Source organism: Eptesicus fuscus, chromosome 2, assembly GCF_027574615.1.
Source record: "Eptesicus fuscus isolate TK198812 chromosome 2, DD_ASM_mEF_20220401, whole genome shotgun sequence".
Lineage (NCBI taxonomy): Eukaryota > Metazoa > Chordata > Mammalia > Chiroptera > Vespertilionidae > Eptesicus > Eptesicus fuscus.
In genome coordinates this window covers 117,569,666-117,589,896 of record NC_072474.1, presented here as the reverse complement: position 1 = coordinate 117,589,896, position 20,231 = coordinate 117,569,666, and the positions used below count along the sequence as shown (strand labels likewise).

The 20,231-nt window shown below is 49.7% G+C and overlaps 2 protein-coding genes across 2 annotated transcripts in view; one reads left to right on the top strand and one right to left on the bottom strand.

Annotated features, from left to right (window-relative positions):
• Window positions 1-18,792, top strand: part of LOC129147317 (GPI ethanolamine phosphate transferase 2-like) — a 32,347-nt gene extending 13,555 nt beyond the window's left edge. The window contains exon 3 of the mRNA XM_054708944.1: window positions 18,737-18,792. Coding sequence (XP_054564919.1) covers window positions 18,737-18,745 — 9 coding nt within the window. The 3' untranslated portion in view covers window positions 18,746-18,792. The remainder of the gene's footprint in view (window positions 1-18,736) is intronic.
• On the bottom strand, window positions 14,005-16,482 carry LOC129147321 (disintegrin and metalloproteinase domain-containing protein 21-like). Its single transcript, XM_054708953.1, has one exon. It carries the CDS (start codon window positions 16,407-16,409, stop codon window positions 14,799-14,801), a length of 1,611 nt encoding a protein of 536 aa, XP_054564928.1. The 5' UTR covers window positions 16,410-16,482; the 3' UTR covers window positions 14,005-14,798.
• Window positions 18,793-20,231: the final 1,439 nt, after the last annotated feature.

The following is a 20,231-nucleotide window of genomic DNA, read 5'->3' as shown; positions in this document are numbered from 1 at the left end:
CCTTGGAACTGGCAGATTTTAGCTCAAATGACTTTAGATGCCAGTCAATGCCATGGAGAGCAGACTATGATAAGATCTGTGAACAGCAGGCTGAGATCTGGGCTGCACCTGGCTGTAAGTCCCAGGCAATGTAAAACATCTGAGAGACCCATGGAAAGACTCTGATTTATTAAGTCTTGTCTACATGTTATGGGCGCTTGTCTGTTGATTGTTGTTTTACCTGTGTTTGTTGTTTGGTTTAATTGTTTATTGTTAGTCTATTGAACATGCCTACGGTGTATATTCATAGAAAAGAAACAGTAGGTGGCCAAGCCATTACTGAATTTCCCCAGAACAAACGGTGTGGGGGTGAGGAGAGAGAGTACAAGCGGTACACGTGGCCAATATCACAGGTCCTAGAAAGATTCCCCTAGGGCCTAGACAAAGGGAGGTAACTATAAAAGGTCTTAGCCCATTAATTATTAGGTCTCTTGGTGATCCTGTGAAATGGACACCCACTCTTCAGGGTGTAATTAAAGGTCTCATTTTGGTCCTGTTTTTGTTTCCCAGTCCGTCCTTGGAAATTTAAGTACACCAGCCATTTCTCACAATCTTGGGGATGCGTCCAGGACGTCTGTACCCATGAAGAGAAAAAGACTAGTTTAAGGAGTGGGCTGCCCCACCACATTTTGGGTGGCCTCTTGTCCTAAGCATTTTACTGTGATGTAGTCCCATTTGTTTATTTTCCTTTGTCTGTCTTGCCCTAGGAGATGTATTGGCAATAATTCTGATACGCGAGATGCCTGAGATATTGCTGCCTATGTTTCTTCTAGGATTTGTATGGTTTCATGACTTACATTTGAGTCTTTTACCCATTTTGAGTTTATTCATGTGTATGGTGTAAGTTGGTGGTCTGGTTTCATCTTTTGCATGTTTCTGTCCAGTTTTCCCAGCACCATTTGTTGAAGAGACGGTCTTTACTTCGTTGTACGTCCTTGCCTCCTTTGTCAATTATTAATTGAGCGTCAAGACTTGGGTCGATTTCTGGGTTCCTGTTCTGTTCCATTGGTCTATGTGCCTGTTCTTGTGCCAGTATTGGGCTGCTTTGATTATAATGGCTTTGTAGCATAGTTTGATATCCGGTATTGTGATTCCCTCCAACTTTGTTCTTCTTTCTCAAGATTGCTGCAGCTATTCAGGGTCTTTTATGGTTCCATATAAATTTTGGTTATATTTGTTCAATTCTGTGATATATGCCCTTGGTATGTTAATAAGGATTGCATTGAATCTGTAGATTGCCTTGGGTAGTATTGACATTTTAGTGGTATTAATTCTAGAGATCCATAAACACAGTATATTTTTTTATTTGTTTATATGTTCCTCTATCGCTTTTCTCAGTGTCCTATAGTTCTACAAGTATAGATCTTTTAGCTCCTTGGTTAAGTTTTTTCCCAGGTATCTTAATTTCTTTGTTGCAATGGAAAATGGGACTTTTGTTTGTTTGTTTTTTCAGTTTCTCTTTCTGAGAGTTCATAATTGGTGTATTAAAATTGTTGTGGGGAAAGAAGTCTTGGAGAGGAACCAAGATGGCGGCATAGTTAAACAACTAATCTGCTGCCTCACACAACAATTTCAAAAATACAACTAAAAGACAAAAACGTCTACCACCCAGAACCACGGGAAAGCTGGCTGAGTGGAAGATTTACAACTAAGAAGAGAAAGAAGCACAATCGCTGAAAAGCTGAGGTACGGAGGCACGCGAATCGGGCCGGCGGCGGGCGGCTGGGTGCACGGCTTTTCTTCAACCCGCAGGGAGACAAGCTCCCGATCACTCTGAAATCCAGTTTCTGGGGACACTCGGGGGACCCAGGCACCTACGGGGAGAAGCTGGACTCTCGGCCATCGGGTCGGAAAGTGAGAGTGACTTTTTTGCAGTGGTGCGCCCAGCAATCATTGTTTACTGCGCTGGAGCGCGGGGCGCAGGGTCTTGGAATCGTGGAAAGGCAGAGATGGCTGACGGCAGCCATTGCCGTTGGCCACGCCCCAGCCTAGTGACGCCCTGAGACCCCGCCCAGCCCTGAAGCCCCGCCCTGAGGCCCTGCCCCGCACATTCTACAAACCCGCCCCGGCTCCACACAGCGGCTTTTGCATATAAATGGCCTGTTCTGGAGCAGCTTAACCAACTGCAGCTCCAGTCAGACTGCTCCAAAACCGCCCAAGCAAAGGAGGAGAAAACTAGCCCTTGCTGTAGCTCCTGCTGGGGGACACACAGTACACAAGGGTACACCAAGAGTGTCCACCTCAAGTAACTGGGAGGCTGACCCGTTGAACCAATAGGACACCTAGTACACAAAACTACCCTACCAACTTAGGGAAGCAGAGAATATGAGAAGGCAAGGAAACAGATCACAAACCAAAGAAATGGAGGAGAACAAGAGACTGGGCATAGAGTTCAAAACCACGGTTATAAGGTTTTTCAAGAATTTCATGGAAAAGGCCGATAAATTCAATGAGGACCAACTAGAAATTAAACATACACTGACTGAGATAAAAAAATATTATACAGAGACCCAAAAGCAGACTAAAGGATTGCAAGAATCAACTCAAAGATTTGGAATACAAAGAGGCCAAGGACACTCTTCCTGAAAAGGCCGATAAATTCAATGAGGACCAACTAGAAATTAAACATACACTGACTGAGATAAAAAATATTATACAGAGACCCAAAAGCAGAATAGAGGATTGCAAGAATCAACTCAAAGATTTGGAATACAAAGAGGCCAAGGACACTCTTCCAGAGAAGCATGAAGAGAAGAGAATTCAGAAAGTTGAAGATAGTGTAAGAAGCCTCTGGGACAACTTCAAGCGAACCAACATCAGAATTATGGGGGTACCAGAAGAAGAGAGAGAGCAAGATGCTGAAAACCTATTTAAAGAAATAATGAACAAAAACTTCCCCCACCTGATGAAAGAAATAGACTTACAAGTCCAGGAAGCACACAGAACCCCAAACAAAAGGAATCCAAAGAGGACCACACCAACACACATCATAATTAAAATGCCAAGAGCAAAAGACAAAGAGAGAATCTTACAAGCAGCAAGAGAAAAACAGTTAGTTACCTACAAGGGAGCTCCCATACGATTATCAGCTAATTTCTCAACAGAAACCATGCAGGCCAGACGGGAGTGGCAAGAAATATTCAAAGTGATGAATAGCAGGAACCTACAACCAAGACTACTCTACCCAGCAAAGTTATCATTCAGAATTGAAGGGCAGATAAAGAGCTTCACAGATAAGAAAAAGCTAAAGGAGTTCATCACCACCAAACCAGCATTATATGAAATGCTGAAAGGTATTCTTTAAAAAGAGGAAAAAGAAGAAGAAAGATAAAAATTATGAACAACAAATACATATCTATCAACAAGTGAATCTAAAAGTCAAGTGAATTAAAAATCTGAGGAACAGAATAAACTGGTGAACTTAATAGAATCAGGCATACAATGGGAGTGGATTGATAATTCTCAGGGGAACGGGGTGTCTGTGTGGGGAGTATGAGAAGAGACTGGACAAAAATCATACACCTATGGATAAGGACAGCAGGGGGGGGGAGATAAGGGAAAAGGAGGGGGTAGGAAATGGGTGGTGGGGAGATATGTGGGGAAAAAGGAGAAACAATTGTAATCTGAACAATAAAGATTCATTAAAAAAAAAATTGTTGTGGGGTCGAACCCTGGAGTCAAAAATAAGACCACCGGAGGCTGCTAATTGATTTTTAAAAAAGCAGGCAAGGATTTATTGAAACTGGCCAGGACGGCCACGAGGGCACCACACGCAGGTGGCCACCCTCACGACGGCGCCGTCCCAGGTGTAGGCAGTCCTTTTAAAGGTCTAAACCACAAGAATTTTCCTTTGTTCTAAATACTAAATTCTAAATTCTAGACATTGGAATGCAGACTTATCTTGCGAAAGCAGATTGTACAAAAAGCAGAACTGAGCAGGGTTAATAATCTCTAAAGGTAGTCAACTCCTGGAGCCACTGAGTCCGTGGGAACCAATCTCCTGTGGTTCTGGTCCACGGGCACAGGAAAATGACCTCTGTGATGTGGGATGGATTAATGTGAGTTTCCAGGGCTCAGTCTGGGGGCTGAGGTAACTACCCTATTGTTTAAGCAAGTAAGTGCGTGCAGACGCCAAGAGAGCAGGGTTAAAATTTAAACAGCAGTTTTTACCTGAGATGAATGTATGAATGTCCTTAAAGCCTTGTTTCATTCCCTACTGGTCTCTTGGGAATGAATCTAAACCTTAGATTCATTACTCAGTTTTTACCTAAGTATGGTTGCTACCATACTTCAAAAATGCCATGGATTTCTGAATGTTCATTTTGTATCCTGCTACCTCTCCATTTTCACTGATCTCTCACTTATTTCCTATACCTCTCCATTTTCTCTGACATGAAAATGTTATTTTATATGAAATTGTGGTTATCTGATTTTAATATGTTGAACCTATTTAATGTCTTTCTTTCAACTTGGAAAGATGTTTGTACATAATGTTGATCCACTTTTTAAGAATTCCATGGCACATAAGATTAAAGTGGTGTGACCCACTCATCTAGTCCAGCATTTATTGTTAAACTTGGAAAGATGGGGCCATCCATTGACCTGACTCCAAGCTGCATCTTACCCCAAGTGTTCTCCCATCCAAGACCCACGCGACTGAGTCCAGGAGAAGGAATGTGCTCAGGACCTAGAAGGACATGTCAGACAGAACACAGTCCCTCTCACTTATGAGAACAGAGTCCCACATGCAAATTTCTCTTCAAACGCCATGGTGAATCCCCTCTGTGCTGTGCAGGCTCACAGCTCTCTCCTCACACAGGGCTGAGGTCTCTAGGAAGGCAGCTCTGTGGTCTTTTTTTTTTATTTATTTAATAAATCTTTTATTGTTCAGATAATTACAATTGTTCCTCTTTTTCCACCATGCCCCCTTCCACCAGATTCCCACCACACCCTCTGCCCTTACGCCCCCACACTGTCCTCATCCATAGGTGTACGATTTTTGTCCAGTGTTTTCCCGCACCCCCACGCCCCTTTCCCCCTGAGAATTGTCAGTCCTCTCTCTTTCTATGCCCCTGATTCTATTATATTCACCAGTTTATTCTATTCATCAGATTTTTTATTCACTTGATTTTTAGATTCACTTGTTGATATGTATTTGTTGTTCGTAATTTTTATCTTTACCTTTTTCTTCTTCTTCCTCTTCTTAAAGAATACCTTTCACTATTTCATATAATACTGGTTTGGTGGTGATGAATTCCCTTAGCTTTTTCTCATCTGTGAAGTTCTTCATCTGACCTTCAATTCTGAATGATAGCTTTGCTGGGTAGAGTAATCTTGGTTGTAGGTTCTTGCTATCCATCACTTTGGATATTTCTTGCCACTCCCGTTTGGCCTGCATAGTTTCTGTTGAGAAATCAGCTGACAGTCGTATGGGTGCTCCCTTGTAGGTAACTAACTGTTTTCTCTTGCTGCTTTTAATATTCTCTCTTTGTCTTTTGCTCTTGGCATTTTAATTATGATGTGTCTTGGTGTGGTCCTCTTTGGATTCCTTTTGTGTGGGGTTCTGTGCGCTTCCAGGACTTGTAAGTCTATTTCTTTCACCAGATGTGGGAAGTTTTCGGTCATTATTTCTTCAAATAGGTTTTCAGTATCTTGCTCTCTCTCTTCTTCTGGCACCCCCATAATTCGGATGTTGGTACGCTTGAAGTTGTCCCAGAGGCTCCTTACACTATCTTTACTTTTTTTTCTATTTTGATAGATTTTATTTTTACTAGTTACTTCCACTTACAAAATCACTAGTCTGTTCTCTTTATCTTAAAGGGTGCTAACACTTGTAGTCGTTCATGTGATAAGACTTGGTGTCGGATTGTTAATTGCAGTATTGACAATACTTGTACCCTCAGCAGCATGCACGTCACTCATTACCTCCTGATCAGCAGAAGTCATTAAGGAAAACTTTGAGTGCCTTACTGAAAGGGGGACACTATCCCTTACCTGGCAAAGATTTTTTTCTGTTCTTAAAATTAAGTTCACAGCTACTAAACAGATGAAAAAAATATTAGTCATTTTGCCGAAATTATCCTGTCCAGTTTTCACTGGGAGGAAATTTTTGACTCAGGGGCAGCTTCCCTCTCAGCTATGGAAACTTGACAACGCTGACGGTCCTTGTCCCATCTTTGCTCTCTTTGTTCTCCTGGATGACTTGGTTTCAGCCAGATGCAGGCCCGTGGAGGGGATAGACTGCTGTCTTTCAGTTGTGAAATGTTGCGATTTGTTTCCACCACAGTGGCCCCTGAAGAAGTTGGAAGATGCCACTGACAGTGGTTATATTATAAAAATAGTAAGATGCCAGTTGGTTCAATTGGTTGGAGCGTCGTCCCATACACCAAAAGGTTTCACTAGTAGGTCAGTTTTTTTCTGGTGAGTGTATCCTATTAAATTTTAAATGGATTTGAATACAGTTTGGTCTCTGGATGTGATGATTCTCAGTGAAATCTTCAGTGTGCAGGAATGCTGAAAGCTGTCGTATTCAGAGAATCCTTCTCTCTCTAACGATTTCCTGTAAGAACCTAAGACTCTCTGTCCTCCGTCAGACTAATGGTTTTTCCAGTCTGGCATGCTGACGCTGATTGTGGACGTCAGGGCGTCACTGTGGGAGGACCTGGTGACCCTTTTGCTATCACCTTAAGAAGTTAGGGGTCCTTACACTATCTTTACATTTTTGGATTCTTTTTTCTTTTTGCTTTTCCATTTGAGTGTTTTCTGCTTCTTTGTATTTCAAATCTTTGACTTGATTCTTGCGATCCGCTAGTCTGCTGTTAGATCTCTGTATAATATTTTTTATTTCAGTCAGTGTATGCTTAATTTCTAGTTGGTCCTTTTTGATATCCTTGAGAGTCTCTCTAAATTGATAGGCCTTTTCTAAAAAATTCTTGAAAAACCTCATAACCATGGTTTTGAACTCTATATCCAGTCATTTGCTTTCCTCCATTTCTTTCATTTGTGACCTGTTTCTCTGTCTCTGCATTTTGGCTGCTTCCCTGAGTTGATAGAGTGGCTTTGTGTGCTAGGTGTCCTATAGGGCCCAGTGGCTCAGCCTCCCCAGTTACCTGAGGTGGACACTCTTGGTGGAGCCCTTTGTGGGCTGTGTGCACAGTCTTGTTGTAGTTAAGCCTTGATTGTTGTTGGTATCACTGGGAGGAATTGACCTCCGAACCAATTGGCTGTGGGAATCAGCTGTGTCTACGCTGGGAGAACTTCTGTGCTGGAGACACCCTTATGAGACAGGACTTGTAAAAGCCTCCTTGCTCAGCTTGGATGGGGCGGAGTCTCAGGGCAGAGCAGACAGCATTGGTTAACCCATCAGCCCTGCCCTAAGAAGCCCCTGGGTCTTAGTGTCCTGCGGCAATCGCTACAAGTACCTCTGAGAGAAAGCCGCCAGCGAATTTCACCTGCTGCCAGACAGTCCAGTTTCTCCCCATATGAGTCTGGGTCCCCAGGGTCTAGCCTGGAACTGGAGTTCAGCCCAGTCGGAAGCTTTTGTCTCCCTCGCAATTAAGAAAGGCAGCCTCGCTCTCAATTGCCCGCCCTCTCCACAAATGTGCATGTGCATCTCAGTACCTCTGCCTTCTGCAGCTCCACTGAGTCTCAGTGTGCTTTTCTCTTTCCTTCTAGTTGTAGACTTTACACTCAGCCAGCCTTCCTGTGGTTCTGGATGATGTCCGTTTTGTCTTTTAGTTGTAGTTTTGAAATTGTTGTGCGAGGCAGCAGTTTAGGTGTTTATCAGTGTTGCCATCTTGGTTTCTCCCAGCTCTGTGGCGTTGAAGTAGATGAGGCTGCTGGGTCTTCTCCTGTGCGTGCTTATAGCCCCCAAAAGTGAGGGTCTCAGGGGTGAGAGAGAGGTCATGGATGGGAGGTGACTAAAAGGACTGATGCGCCTTGTGCCCAGGTATCCTGTCCCACATGAAGCTGTAGCATTCGGGACCAAGACTGGTGAAGCCCTCGCAGACCCTCTCCCCCACCTGCACTCTCCCTGGATTCTCTTTAATGAGTGATGCTATGCACTAGACCCACCAGGTTCCAGGGATAGGGGCTGCAGTGGGTTGGAGTTATGTGGGCTGGTGGAAGTACAAAGTATAAAGCGACACTGAAATCCTGCCTCAGCATCACCAGGGACACCTCCAGGAGCCAAGTTTCCTTAACACTGAGCAGCCTGAGAGCCAGGCCAGGGCAGTGTATTGCTGGAAGCTAAAGCAAACAGCAGTTAGCATCAAAAAGAGACATTGGAAGGCCAATGGACTTTGATATTCAGCAGGGCTGAATATCACCCCAAGTGTTGCTCCTGCTGTGATTGCAATGGCTTGAGATATGTCCTGACCTGATAATCCTTGCATTGTTTACCAAACTTTAGCTTTGATCTGCCTGCATGCATTGCTAAAGGGAAAACGTGTATTCAAAGAGAATAAAATGAGATGGGACCTGGTCTCAGTGTTCCTCTTCACAAAAGAAGTTCCACCTAGCCCCCAACGCCTTCTAAATTCATATTTTTGCATTGTGTGTATATTGTGTCGTAGGCCCTCCTATAAGTCATTCTGAAGCTGCCACTAAAGGTCGAGGCAGTGTATAACTGGGAGAGACACAGTGATGGGAATTCAGTGTGAACCCAGACACACACCTCCCTGAGGGAGACAGGAGGCCAGGGCTGCAAGGGGCACTTAATTTACCAGGAGATGTTCCAGGCGAGAAGGGTGCGCTCAGGACCAGCACGGGGATCAGGACCAGCAGGGGGATCAGGACCAGCAGGGGGTTCAGGACCAACAGGGGGATCAGGACCAGCAGGGGGATCAGGACCAGCAGGGGGATCAGGACCAGCAGAGGGTTCAGGACCAGCAGGGGGATCAGGACCAGCAGGGGGATCAGGACCAGCAGGGGGATCAGGACCAGCAGAGGGATCAGGACCAGCAGGGGGATCAGGACCAGCAGGGGGATCAGGACCAGCAGGGGGCTCAGGACCAGCAGGGGGATCAGGACCAGCAGGGAGATCAGGACCAGCAGAGGGATCAGGACCAGCAGGGGGATCAGGACCAGCAGGGGGATCAGGACCAGCAGGGGGTTCAGGACCAGCAGAGGGATCAGGACCAGCAGGGGGATCAGGACCAGAAGGGGGATCAGGACCAGCAGGGGGATCAGGACCAGCAGAGGGATCAGGACCAGCAGGGGGTTCAGGACCAGCAGGGGGATCAGGACCAGCAGGGGGATCAGGACCAGCAGGGGGATCAGGACCTATCCAGCACAGACCCAGGAGCCCCTGTGGACTTGGTGGGGAAGAAAGTTTGTACCTCCTGGGCCCAGGGGTTTCCTCTCAAGGCTCAGCCGACCCCATGGACACTTGCGTCTTCGTGGCTCTTGTTTCTCATGGCCTCACTGCAGACACAAATGAGGGAGAGACACTGCCCGTTGGCTGATGAGGTAGCACCAGACCTGGCGACCTTTCTTCACCATATTGCATGTGTCCTTTGTCTTTCTTGTCAAAGACCATCCACAGTGCTCTCATCTTCCTGTGTTTGGTGAATTTCCCACCAACAGGGACCCCAGCACAGCCCAGGCAGCTCTGTGCTGAGCTCCGGACTTGTCCCCCTCATGCCCACCTGTGCCCACTTCTCTCCTGCCTCCTGTCAGGCCCACCTGCTCCACAGGGTTAGGATCATCCCCTGGGACCTGTACCCTCGGGTGTGTGTCCATCCGACCACGACTTCTTTTTGGCAAGTCCGTGCCCTTTTCCTTCGACATCCAGCCTCCATCAGCAGCCTGAGTAAAGCCCTGGTTCCCTCCCAGCATTGGGCTCCAGTGGGACTCGCCAGTAGGAGGTCCTCTACGTATTGGAAGACGACACGTCCTAAGTCCCGTCCCGGGAACCTGGCCAAGTCAGAGGCTAGTGCCCTGCTGAACAAGGTTGGTGAATTTCTGAATCCCTGAGGCAGTCTAGTCCACGTGAGCTGTTCCTTTGTGCCTGTGGCGGGGCTTTCCCATTGGAAGGCGCACAGCGGCTGGCTGTTGGGCACTAGTTGGAGGCAGAAGAAGGCGTCCTTCAGGGCCAGGCATGTGAACCGTTCTGCCTTGGAAGGATGAGTCCTAGCAGAGTGTAGGGGTTAGGCCGCGCCCAGTGCAGTGATAACGGCTTCCTTAATGGCCCTTCAGTCTTGTACTGGGCGGGAGTCATTTGTCCCAGGCTTCACTGCGGGCAGCAGGGGGGTGTTCTACGGAGACTGACATCGCTTTAGAAGCCCCCACTTGAGTAGTCAGTCTAGGTGAATCTGGATCCCCAGATGCGCTTCCCGCACACCCTATACTGGCATATCTTGACAGGCTGAGCTCCAGGCTTCAGACCAATCGGTATCGGGGCGTGGTTTTTGGCCAGACCAGAGGGAAGGGGGGTTTCTTCTGCCCAGACTAATGGAAACTCAGTCTCTAGTTCTGGGGCCACTGTTGGCTTAAGGAATGGGGAGGTATACAGCCTCATATTCTTCTTCCCGTGGTGCCAGCAGAGACAGGATCATGGGAGGGACTTCCTTATGTAGGCCAGTCGTGCCGATCCATCCAGAGTAAAGGCTATCTCTGCACCCATCTCTGCCAGCAGGTCCCTGCCCAGCAGCGGGACCGGGCAGTCTGGTAGATACAGGAGCTCATGGACTACCTGGTGGATCCGAAGGGGCATTGTCGGGGGCCACAGAGTGGTCTACAGGTTTTGGTCCTGGCAGCCCCCACAATGGTGACATGTTATCCTGATAGGGATGCCACCTTTTATGTCACTACAGAATGTTCGGCCCCTGTGTCAACCGTAAACTTGACTGTTTGGCCCCCAACCTTCACATGGACCATGGCCATGCTCATGGGGGCCAAGTTGGATAGAGCTGGTCTTTCCTAGTTGGAATCTACTCCTGCCAGGCCGATCTGGCAGGCCTCTGGTGGGTCTACCCCGTAGCGGCTGGGTGGAGCAGAAGCTCCTGGCTTCCCCTTCTGACAGTTGGGGCACTCAGTTTTCCAGTGCCACGATTCCGTGCAGGAGGCACATTGGTCCCGTCTCTGGGGCCCGTTCCTTCTTGGTTCTTTAGTCCCTCGTTGTCTCCATCTGGGGTCTTCATCAGGGCTGGTTGCCTCAAGGCAGCAGCCAGGAGAGGCCCTCCCTTTGCATTCTTCCTTCTTCCTCCTTCTTGGTAGTACGGTCTCGGTTCACAAAGGCCTCGTTGGCAATTTCTATCAATTCAGTGGCATTCCTTCTGGCGAACCCCTCTAATTTTTGAGGTTTCTGTCTGATGTCGGTTTGAGCCTACCCCACAAAGGCAGCATTGACCATGCGCTGGCTTTCAGGGGCCTCCGGAGTGTAGACTCTGAAGGCCTCGCAGACTCTCATAAAAATCAGCCAGACTCTCACCCCATTTCTGCAGGACCTTAGAGGCCTTTGCCATGTTTGTAGGCTTCTTGGCCGCTGCCCTGATCCCTTGGAGGAAGGCGAGTCGACATCTTTGTAGACGACTTCTTCCCTCCTCTGTCTTTGGGTCCCAGCGTGGTTCTCCATCAGGCGAGCTTCGCCTGCCCTGGGCTTCTCCACGTAGATGTCCAGTTGGGTATTGAGTCTGCAGCCATTTCCTGGCTTCAGTGACTATTCCACGGAGTTCTTCTGTGTTGAACAACGTGAGGAGGAGCTGTTTACATTTGACCCAGGGTGGGCAATGAGTCTGAAATATGGATTCTAGAAGATCAACCATTGCCTGAGGTGTTTCGGGATATGGCGGCATGTGATGTTCCCAGTTGAGGAGGGCAGTGGTGGAGAATGGCTGGTACTAGAAGACTCACCCCCTTCTGGGACGTCCCATCAGGGCCTATTCTCTGTGGACCCCTTATCTCCCACAATGGCATCTGCATTGCTCCTGGGGGTCTTGGTCCTTGGGCTTGGGCCGCTGACCCAAGGTGTCTTCCCACAGGCTGAGGAGACCCTGGTAGTGGCGGCGGGCTAGCTGCAGGCAGGGGTGAGATCGATGGCTGCGGGCTGTCCGGCAGGTGAGGTTCCCCATCTTCAGGTAGAGCGGCATTGGCGCGTATGGTGGCAGCAGTGAAATAGCTTCCTCTGAGTCCCCTTCTAATATGGGGGGCCTCTGTTCTTTTCGTGAAGTCTTCCTTTCACTTTGTGCCACGAGGACCTTACACTGTCCCTGACCAGTAACGCAGAACCGGACCCAGGAAGGTTGATCTGAGCTATTTCCAACCATTGGTCTATGTAAGGAAACTGGTCCTGGTGGCCGGGGCTTCCAGTGACGACCCCATATACAGCACGGACCATGGGGACATCAAGAGTGCCTTCGGGGGCCATCCTACACCAACGGTGGGCCATTCCAATTCACAGAGTGTGCGCAGGTTTCCGGGGGTCAGTTACCCCATAATCTCCTGAGAACCCTTTCTTAAAGTTTTTAATCATACATTCCAGACCTGTAGGTTGTGAGGAACTCCCCACCTGGCCCCCATGATGGTGTCCAAAATGATGAATTAACGCCCCCCTCCCACCCCCACCCCAGTGAACGGTGTCGCGAGACAATCTAAGGGGAGCTCTTCCTGTCGTCCACCTGGCCACTCCCCTCGCGGGGAATTAGGTGCCCCTTAGCATTGGCAGGTCAGTATAAGGCCCTGACCCGGATCAGGTTCGCCGGGAGGGCAGTGTCCCCCAGAACCTGACACCGCCCTAAGCCATATGAGGTCACCACAGAACCGCAGGTTGGGACTCACTCAGGCTCCATAGCTGACGCCATGGGGCACAGTCACACACACATGCACACAGATTCACACAGAGTTCCAGACTCCCACCCCAGGAGTCTCCTATCCTATGCGGTGACCACACTGCTCAGTAGTTGATCAAGATACCCTTCCGACTTCAAGGCGGGCCTGAACTCGGTCCAAGTTCCCCAGGGACACTTACCAGTCTCATGCCCTGGTCCTGGCAGACTTTATTGTCTTCCCTGGAGTCCGTTCGAGGTCAGCAGTGGCCGACTACTTTCGGGCTCACAAGGGTCGGGATCAGTAAAATCACCTGCAGAGAGCCTTCCCGTCCTTCGCGGGAAACCGAAATTAGCGGCTGCCTCTGATGGCGTCCGACAATGGTGGCTCAAAGGGCCAGAGTGGCTGTTGGCTTCTCGGAAAACAGGGAAACAAATGTGATGGCAGAAATCAGATTGGGGAGAAGCGACAATCCAAATGCACTCGGAGGTTCAGAAAAAGACTTATTTGCACCGCTGTGGGCTCAGGGGAGTTCTCTCCAGAGGCTGAGCCCTGCGACCGGGTTCTGACCTTTTTTCTTACATGATAAGCTTCTGGGTATTCAGGGGGCTTTCCACACATGTGGCAGCCTGGGCGGTTGGCTGTGAATCATGCAAGAAGCAAACGAAATTACAGAAGACGAGAGGATGGTTCTGGTGGAGCAAGTAAGGGGAGGGTTACCTGCTCTCTGCTTGCCTTCTCCCTCTGAGACCAGAGTCACGAGGGCCAATTCTTCTTTCTGATTGAGTGCCACTCACTGGTCTGCCTCCACACAGGGAAGGGTGCTCTCCAGGGCGCTCAGGGGTCACTAGCAGACAAGGAACCCTCACTGTCAGCCCACAGCCCACACCCACCCTCCACCAACCCCGTGTGAAACAGGCAGGTTTGGGGGAGGGGAGGAGCTCGCCATTGCCCTGAACCCAAGCAGTTTAGAGGAGACCTTACCCAGGGACTGAGGGACACTCAATGCTCAAGGGCACAATTGTGGGGAGCTCTCAGGAATTGGCCGTAAAGGAACCTGTGGCCACTGTCACTAATCCTGGGACAGGCGTCCACAGCGCAAGGCCAGCTGCTGGCCAGGTCTCCTCTCCAGGCCCGAACCTCAGGCTCACTCAGGGCTCTTACAGATCTACAAGGACTGCACAGCATGCCAAATTGCGGTGCTCAAGCTTTATTGCAGACGCTGGCCAGCGAGCTGTCAGAGAGAGTGGTGTGAAAACATCCACGGTGCACACCCTGGATGTGGGCCAGGACCCCTGCAGCCGCTCAGAAATGTGGGCTTGAGCTCTGCCAGCCGGATATGGTGACTTTTTGCAGGTGTTTCTTCATGTTGCCTGAGTTGTACAGGGGTCCGAAGGCTGACTTGTTGTTTACTTCCCACGAACGTTCACTTCAGTGACTGTAGTGGTCTGGACAGTTCTCACATTCGTGGCTACACCGAAGAGGAGTGCAGCTATGAGGGCAAGCAAGCGACCAAAAACGATTCTCAAATACACCACTGACATACCACTTTCCCTCACTGTCCGCGTTCTTCTTGGAGGGGGTCCGCTGTCCACACTCCCTCCGGCTCCAGTGTTTATGCACCGGGGAGGGTCCCAGCCTACATGGCAATGGCAGTTCCTTTTATTGTTGCACACGCCCCTGTAGTTGCATTTCGAAGGGGGACAGTTGTAGTTTATGGCCGCCAGAGTAGCATTGCAATATCTCTCGAGACAGAACTTTCCACCCCCACAGGGGGTACCAGGTCTCACAATACCAACATCAGTTGTGCTTGTCCCTCGGTGTGCACCCACCCCAAAACACAAGAACCCCCCTAATATGGAGTGATGGAACCCCACATGTTCCTGCAACCGAGGCAGATGAGTGACGTTGACACACTGTAGGCGTCCACACTTCACGTCAGCATCAGCACAAGGTGTTATTCTGTATTTTATATTAAGTTTACATTGTCCAAATCAGTGGCCCTTTTTATTTATGCGATAGCAGACGTCGGGAGCGTTCAGCGCCCCTTCCCCAAAGATCTCCTTGCAGTGCATACTGCGGTCCGTACAATTGCCATGGTAGCAGTAGCCGTCCTCGGTGCACGGGGTTCCATCTTGCAGATAAAAATCACTGGGGCACTGCGTGTCCTTCCCCTTGCAGTACTCGGGAAGGTCACAGATGCTCTGGATTGGTCTGCAGAGCGTCCCCGCGGGCGTGTAGGTGCAGTTGGTGCAACAGGTTTCCCCGTTACAAATGCTCCCAGGTGTAAAGCGGCAGTCACTGTCGCAGCATGGGTTGGTGTAACACTGCTTGAAGGTCCCACAGTCACACTGCTCTTTGTCTTCCACCACAGAGTTTCCACATCGAGTGGGTGTCAGGCTTCTGTTTGAATACACTATTTCACGTACAAAAAGGCAGATTCCATAATTATAAAATATGTGTTGTGTGTGTGCAAAGGAACAGTTACTGAATGAATCTGTCAACACAGGGTACCTGTACATGATACAGGTGGCCCTTCTCTGGCAAACACAGTCGTTCGTATCTAACCACAGACCGAAAGTGACCCCTATTTGGTGGGAGGCTATAATTGATAACAATAGATAATGTCTGGATAGGTGGCCAAGATAGATGAGACCATTCTTTGAGCATAGTCCGTAGGTAACTGGTTTGAAATTAAGTTCATGGGGCCCATCTCTTTTCACGATTAAGCCTGAATGTGGCTCAAATACATTGTAAATATTGGAAGCATAATTCTGAGCAAATGGACCCTCTGGCACATAATAGTTGTTCATATCTGCTGGCTCTCCCTTATTATAAATGACAATGAGGCTAATGTAGTACCTCATTTCGAGACCTCGCAACATGGCGTCTATTAAACTACCTAGACGTACCAGGAATTGGGCACACCGTGACACATTGTTGTACAGAGTATAAGTGGAATGGGCACTCATGAGACAGCCTTTCATAGTTGTACTGTGGGATGGATAGAGCTTACTGCTGACCCTGGAGGCAGCACTGGGGTTTGGGTCAGAGAACACAGGGTGCCCCTTAGCCTTGTGTCCCAGCGTGGACATGGGTCCTATGGCGTTAGTGTCGGCTACGATCTGAGAAACGATGTGCTCAAACCTCTGGGAATCCTTGAGGGGTTTGATTTCATAGGCCAGGTCATCCACCTTCATGATGCCTTCCAGGCCCCCATAGCACGTGTCCACGGTGACCATGGAGAGAGGAACATCCTCCAGATAGCCCAGGTAGTAACAGTCAAGAGGGAAATAGGGGTAGTCCACCTGCAAGGCCCCCTGGTCATCCTGCGTCATCACCACCAGCTGTCCAGGCCAAAAGAGTCTCTTTCGCCGCATGTGGAGGACGTGTCTCTGGCCCCCGAACCTCAGGCTGTAGGAGAGCCAGCCTGCTGCCAGCACGGCTTTGCCATGGTGCAGCTCCTTCCTGGGAATCACCACCTCCGAGGAGATGTAGCGCCAGGAGGGACGACCTTGAGAACACTGGGCGGGAGCCAGCACCAACCAGAGCCCAAGCAGCAAGAGGGGCGTCCTGAGGGTGACCGGACCCTCTGCCAGCCTCATGCCCTTGGTGGGCGAGAACCGGGGATGGGAACGGAGAGAGGGAGTGTCCTCAGTGAAACCTGGTACCCTCCATCTGCAGTGGCCACTTCCTGCCAAGGGCAGTGTGGCTGGGTCAGCTGAGGCAACAATGATAGGGCGTGGCCGTGGGTGGGGCTGGGCGTGCATTCAGCTGGGTTTGAGGAAGGGGAGGTGGGAACCTTGTCCCTGAATGCTAACGTGGAAATAAGGGAGAAATAAGCACCCATGTGCCATTGCATCCATGTCAGGCTTCCCTGTAGCTACTTGCACACATGCAATGTCATTACAGCAAAGTTAAATTCCCTGCTGTGGATGAAAGACCGCCACATACTAACCTCACTAGCTCAGGAGAGGCCTTCATGGCGGCCTGGCAACTCAGTGACCTAAAGTAGCCACAAAGCATGGTCTGAACTTAAAACATTTTCACTAAAAAGCACTTTATACTGGACATGTCCTAGGCCAGCATCTTCCCTGACAAAGGTCAGTCTTTACCTTAACTGAGCCTAATTGTCCTTTTGCATCTATGATAACATATCATTGAAATGTCAGGGTAACTTGTAACTTCTTCCAGACCCCTCAGGGCACAAGCAAATGCCCTAGGCTCCAGGACAGCAACCACAGATTCCTTCAGTGTTACTGTTATCGTGTTAATTGTTGCCTGTTAATTAACGTATACCCAGCAGAAGAAGTAAAAAAAGCATGTGTCCATCATTTCACTTTTTATCCATTCCCAGAGGTCTCCCCCGCCCCCCTCCACCCAACATCTCAACCCTCCTCCTTTGCTTTCTCCCACCTCCCTAATGTATCACCAATGGATTTCAAGTAACCCAGGTTGGTCTCCTCCTTTGATTACAATGAATGAAGCAAGGTGAAGTTCTCCACAGCATTGTCCCAATCCCTTGTGATTCTGCTTCCCGGCAATTGTCTAAAGTTTGGCTCAATTAAACTCACAAAAGTTCTTGACAGGTTTGAATGTTTTCACATTAACACTACCAAGAAGCAACACTGCCCAGCCTGGAGCTCACGAGACACCTGCAGCAGGACAAAGCCTCCAACGAGCCCAGGACACTGGGCCTCAGCGAAGAAATGTTCATCTGTCTGGATTAAAATAACGAGCTTGGAGACAGAAGTACGGCAAAAAGGAGACTTTTAACATGTCCTTGAAAGAGAGGGTGTCGGGCTGTACAGGCACACATGGAGTAGCCATCACAGGCTATTTCTCCCCAGGGTGCAAAAGTCCCTCCTCTGGCTGGGTCCTGGGTCCGGGTGAGGCCGTGCACCCCTGGATCTGGGTGAAGCTGGGTCCCGGGTCCAGGTTAGGCCTCGCGCCCCTGGGTCCGGGGGAGGCTGCGCGCCCTGGGTTCAGGTGAAGCTGGATCCCGGGTCCGGGTGAGGCCGTGTGCCCCTGGGTCCAGGAGAGGCCATGCGCCTTGGGTTCCGGGTGAAGCTGGATCCCGGGTCCGGACGAGGCCATGTGCCCCTGGATCCGGATGAGGCTGGGTCCCGCGTCCAAGTGGGGTCGCGTCCCTGGGTCCAGGAGAGGCCATGCGCCCCTGGGTCCGGGTGAGGCCACGCGTCCCTGGGTCCAGGTGAGGCTGGATCCCGGGACCGGGTGAGGCCGCACACACCTGGGTCCGGGTGAGGCCACGTGCCCCTGAGTCCGGGTGAAGCTGGATCCCGGGTCCAGGTGAGGCCACGCGCCCCTGGGTCTGGGTCTAGCTGAATCCTGGGTCCGGGTGAGGCCGTGCACCCCTGGATCCGGGTGAGCCTGGGTCCCGGGTCTGGGTGAGGCCATGCGCCTCTGTATCGGGGTGAGGCTTATTACCAGGTCCGGGTGAGGCCGCGCCCCTGGGTCCAGGAGAGGCCACGGGCCCCTGGTTCCGGGTGAGGCCACGCGCCCCTGGATCCGGGTGAGGCTGGATCCCGGGACCGGGTGAGGCCGCACACACCTGGGTCCAGGTGAGGCCACACGCCCCAGGGCCTGGGCGATGCTGGGTCCAAGGTCCAGGTGAGGCCGCGCACCCCTGAGTCCGGGTGAAACCGCGCCCCTGCGACCGGTTGAGACCAAACCAGAGGGAGTCGGACCTGCATTACCACCATTTGTCCACCATCCAGAGCTGAAAAGTCAGTGCCGACATGTACACATAAGGAACTGGTGGACATTGAAATTGGGTCTCAAAAGAACTGTTGGTCCAGAAAGAAACTTACTACAGACTGATTCATTTGCCTGTCAGCATAACTATTATTGCTCGTCTCACATTTGGTTCTTATAAGTATATTTCTAGTAACACATGATCTCACTCATCTAGGGGAAATGATGAACAACATAGACTGATGAACAAGAACAGACCCAGAAATAAGGAGGCATCGATCGGACTGTCGGGCCTCAGAGGGAGGGTAGGAGGGTAGGAGGGTGGGGGTAGGGGAGAGAGATCAACCAAAGGACTTGTGTGCATGCATACGAGCCTAACCAATGGTTAAGGACAACAGGGGTTGGGGGCATCCGTGGGGAGGGGTGTGGGATGGGAATGGGGGGATGAGGACAAATATTTGACACCTTAATCAATAAAGAAATTGTTTTTAAAAAGTCCCTCCTCTGGTTCCTCACTGGCTCAGTGCTATGGGGTTAACGGTTTTCCTCATATGTGGACTAGGTCTCATTGTATCACACTGGGCCATTAAAAAGAAAAAAGGGCTGTCCTAGCGGGTTCACTTCAGTGTATAGAGTGTTGGACTGTGGACCAAAAGGTCCCAGGTTCAATTCAAATCAAGGGCACGTACCTTGGTTACATGCTCCTACCGGGCCCAGGCCCTGTTCAGAGTGTGTGCGGGACGCAACCAATCGATGGTTGTCTCTGTCCTTCCCTCTCTCTTGCACTCTGTCTAAAATCAATGGAAAGCCAGCCAGCATGGCTCAGTGGTTGAGCTTCGACCTATGATCCTGAAGGTCATAGATCAGTTCTCCATCACGGCACATGTCTGGGTTGTGGGTTTGATCCCCATTATAGGGGATGAAGGAGACAACCTATCAATGATTCTCTCTCATCATTGATGATTTTCTTTCTCTCTTCCTAGAAAAAAGGGGGTGGGGAGTTGCTGAGGTCTTTTCTAGTTGTCTCCAGCTCCCCCTATCTAGTTTGTCATGGGCGCCCCTGGGGGTTTCCATTGTGATGCTGGCTCACACACACAGTCATTTGTTCTTATATCCTCTTCCCTCCTCCCTCTTTGTTCTGGGGAAATTCAATAACCAGTTTCATTAAAAGTTGACTAAGCTGGAGGCCTATTTCCTACATTCAGTTGCCTGAGGCTAAAGCAAACGGCAATTAGCATAAAAGTGCAGAAGAGACATTGAAAGGCCAATGGACTTTGATATTCAGCAGGGCTGAATATCAGCACAAAAGTGCTCTGCTGTGGGAGCAATGGCTCCAGGCAATTCCTGACCTGATAGTCCTTACATTGTTTACCAAACTTTACCTTTGATCTGCCTGTGTGCATTGCTAAAGGGAAAATGTGTATTCAAAGGCAATGAAAGGAGATGGACCTGGACTCCGTGTGCCTCTTCAGGAAATAGGTCTCCACCTGGCCCTCAATGCCTTCTAAATTCATATTTCATGTACATTATTTTCTTTTGTGCATCGGCACCTCCTTCGGATCCTGAACCTCGCTGTGCAGATCACAGCAATTGGTGCCTCAAACACGAGACTGAAGGAGAAAATTTGCCTGAGTGAAAATGAAAAGTGGAAACTCACAGGAAAGTGGAAACTCATGGGCGCACAAAACCCCTGCCAGCTTCGAAGTCGCGAC